Here is a 3627-nt window from a genome sequence, read left to right as displayed (position 1 = left end):
TAGTGGTCACCACCGCCCCCCCCCCCCGCCCCGGTATTGTTCTTTCGGAGCCTAGGGAATAGGCTACAATCCTCTGCATGTTCAGGGTAAGTCCCACTGAAGTGCATGGAAAACCCGCAAACAAGTCAGGTAGGTATGCTGGTGGTGGCCGTGTGATCCTCGTTCTCTCTCTGGCATGTCAAGTGGGAGCGATCTGCAGCCCGTTTAACTCTGAAGTCTAGCTGAGGGTGCAGCGGCTGGCGCAGAAACGAGCCTTTTTCTACAATGTGGCCAGGACCCTGGCACCGCTGGAAAGGTCACGCTTATTCAGTCTCACTAGAGACTACCATGCAAGCACTGCCGGCCGCTAGCTGAGGAAAGGACAAAAGGGAGAAAGTCAGGCTCCCAAAGGGCGGCACTAGGAACAAGGCTCCCCACTACGCCGCACGCTGAGCAGTGGAAGGATTCAGGAACTAGAACTGGCTTCTTAACCTCCCCCCCTACCCTATGAGCTCACCCACCGCCCGCCTCCTTCCAATCAAGGGCTGGCATTGCCTTAGCAACAGGCTAACAAACCCCAACAGGCCAATGACTGCGTGAGCGCTGGGCGTGACTTCTGTGAGCATGCTAGGCTGAGAAGTGCCTGCCTGCCTGCCTCTCTCCACGGCGAAGTCATTGAAACTCCTCTGCGTGTTTGACTTTGGGGTGCGGGTTACAGTAAACGCAGCCCCACGTTGTAAAGGCGAATCAGCTCAGGCCGCTCAGAGACGGCAAAGTCTCACCCAGATCTTTTCGTTCTAAAAATCGTTCAAGATGGTCTTCTCTAAAGCGGTCTAGGCTTGCAGAGCGTAGCCACCCCCTCCCCCCATAATAAAGACTGCAGCCAGTGTTAACAGGTGCAAGCTCGATTCGGTTTGCCCCAAAGGGTGGCTGCTTATTATGTTTGCTTATTTTAGTCTTTCACCTGCATCCCTCCAAATATGAAACAAACAAAAATGCATGGATTTGGCACACTCATTCCGCGGAGGGGGGGGGGAGCTTTAGACTGCGAATTTAGGGAAACGCCAGGAACGAAAATAACTTCTTGCTATGGTGAACGTTTGCATTCTTCCACCTTTCTAATACCCATCGTTGCACTGCATGCTTTCATAAAATGCAGTCCTTGCGTTGGAAGCAGGACAACATACTGTGCAACTTCCTGGCTGATCTAGAAATGGAACAACCCCAAAGCCTTGACGTTCCCCGCAAAATTCTTCCCATATCTGCAGTAAATCTACAGCATCTTCAAAAATAATATAAGGGGGGGGGGAAAGCAAGCCAAAATTACATAACCAGTTTTAACATTTTCTTGTGCTAGGAATTAAGTCATCGCCACCACCTGACGCGTGTAACCAATCTGCTGTGAGGAGAAGGAGCACCCCCTCCCTCTCTTCAGTACTGGTCCCAAACAGGATTGAACCGCTTCTAACAAAGGGTGGAAACTTCAGAAAAACAACCTTAGAGTCTTCTATACTTCCACATTGGCACCATTTAAACAATAGATTAAGACTCTGAAGATCGATTGAACCCTCGGCAACTGAAATTGCTACCTAAAATTTACTCTCCATTCGCAGATTTCCCCTACTGACACAGCAGACCACAGTGGTTTCCGAACTCCGCAACTTAGAAATCATGCTTTGATTCAATAATAGATTCGTCTAATTGGGGGTCTTCCTCCCTCCCACCATAGGTTTGCATCGCTCTTGCTAACCAGAAGAATTAGAAAAGAATATGGTGAACGTAGCAACTTTTCTGAGCTTTCAGGAGAAAAAGGCTAGGCGGACCTGCACGTGGGGTGCTGAAAGCAAGTGTCAAAATAAACCGCAGGGAGCCCTTTATCTCCTAACAATTCTCCAACCATCACTTATTAGCTCGAGAGTCCAACCTGGTATTAATAAACCTCCAACCTATCTTATTGAGGTTTTTTTGGGGGGGTAAGTAGACTGCAACAACACACCTTCCACTAGAATCAATTCATTTTCGAATCCTTGTAAACTCGATGTGCTGGTGAAAAGGTCTCTGAGTTGGAGAAAGTCTTCTTGGAGAAACACTTTGCAGATGCCCCATATATTCACAGCTGAAGTGCACAAGCGGTTCCAGTCTCTTCCATACTAAATAGCTATACATGTATGGCTGCAATCCTAAACACACTTACTAGGGAGTAAGTCCCGTTCCATCCATAGGACTTGCTTTTAAGGAAACGTGCTTAGGATCTCAATGCATAACCATCCAGACTGCAGTTATCAAGAGAGAGAGATGCCATTTGACAGCAAAAACGGTTCAAATATCATCTTAGAGTAATTGATTCAGATTCAGCCTTACCTCTTTCGTGCCCAATCAAGATATCCTTATGGTTGAAATATTCTACTTCTTCGGTGTAATTCTGTGTGTAGGCAGTATTGGATCCAGCATTTCTCGATTCAGTCCAGCGTACTTTTGCATGTCCTCTTGCATGGATTTTAAGCGATTTGACTCTAATTTCCCCAGTAACTTCTAAATTCACCCTTCCTGAGACTGTGTCCCCGCTTGAATAGACGGGGACATTGCTGTCATTAAGACAGTCAAAGCTTATTGTCAAACTCTTCACCTTCCCCAGCACCATGTTGTTGGGTTTTTTTTTTCAATAACAAAGTCTATAAAAATATACTGTAAGAAAAAGGGGGGAAGAAAAGTCAAGATCTCATATAAAAATGTGATCTTTCCTTGACACTGATCAATTTCTCTGCCCTGCGAAAAAGATTGCAGGCAGGATCAGTGTGTTCTCTACAAGCGCTTCATTGGGATTGCTTAACAACGCTAGATGCTGCTCTCCAGCTCTGCGGTCTCGGTACAAAGACGAGCGCTTGCTGGCTGCCAGCTCACTTTAAGAAGAGCTTTGTGAAAAACAACCCCAGCGCGCATGCGTCGCTCCTCTCCTCGCTGTACAGTAGGTGTAACAGAGCGGCGCTCTTTCCTGGTGTGGTTTCTTGCAAGGGACCTCACGTCCCTTTTCTTCTGTCTCTTGGCGTGGATTTAAAAAAATTGTCCTAACCTCGAGGAAGGTGTTTCACAACCCGAGAATCAGCAGGGAGCAGCTTTGAAAAAGAGAATCGTTCCTCTTAAGTGTGGAAGTGCGAAGTGACCGAGAGCGGGCTGCCCGCCAGAGCTCCGAACAGCTGATTACAGGCGCCCCAAAGCATTGCCGCCTGCTCAGGGCTGGAACAGAGCGGAAGGGTCTGGAGAAGGCAGGGGCAGCTGTCTTCCCACGGCTATGCTGGGTAATTTAGGACAGCATGTTGCATTACAATACGTGGTACATTCTCTCTCCCCCCCTAGTTTAATGGATTAAAAACAACAGTAATTCGGAATGGGGGGGGGGTATGTGTATCGCCTCAAAGGGAGACCTAGTGACCTAATGGAGGCTGGAGAATTCCTGCTTTGCCTTCTTGGTTCAAATCTTTGTTGGATTTTTAAAATTGACTTGGAAATCATTCTTCTAGGATACAGAATGATTTTGCTGGTATCCTGAATCCCCAAATGGGGATGTACTAAAAGGAAGGACAGGATTGCCCACTGAAAACAATGGGAGAGACTTGAAGACCCATTGGAAATAATGGGAGCCAGGAATGC

At 47.4% G+C, this 3627-nt stretch overlaps 1 protein-coding gene across 1 annotated transcript in view; it reads right to left on the bottom strand.

Moving 5' to 3' along the window:
* The window catches only part of ARRDC3 (arrestin domain containing 3), a 16838-nt gene extending 13974 nt beyond the window's left edge, over positions 1 to 2864 (bottom strand). The window contains exon 1 of the mRNA XM_015427132.1: positions 2341 to 2864. Coding sequence (XP_015282618.1) covers positions 2341 to 2620 — 280 coding nt within the window. The 5' untranslated portion in view covers positions 2621 to 2864. The remainder of the gene's footprint in view (positions 1 to 2340) is intronic.
* Between the last annotated feature and the right edge of the window lie 763 nt (positions 2865 to 3627).

Source organism: Gekko japonicus, unplaced genomic scaffold (genome assembly GCF_001447785.1).
Source record: "Gekko japonicus isolate JY-2015 unplaced genomic scaffold, Gekko_japonicus_V1.1 scaffold573, whole genome shotgun sequence".
Taxonomy (NCBI): domain Eukaryota; kingdom Metazoa; phylum Chordata; class Lepidosauria; order Squamata; family Gekkonidae; genus Gekko; species Gekko japonicus.
The sequence above is the reverse complement of the archived record's forward strand: the minus strand, read 5'-3'. Positions and strand labels throughout refer to the sequence as shown.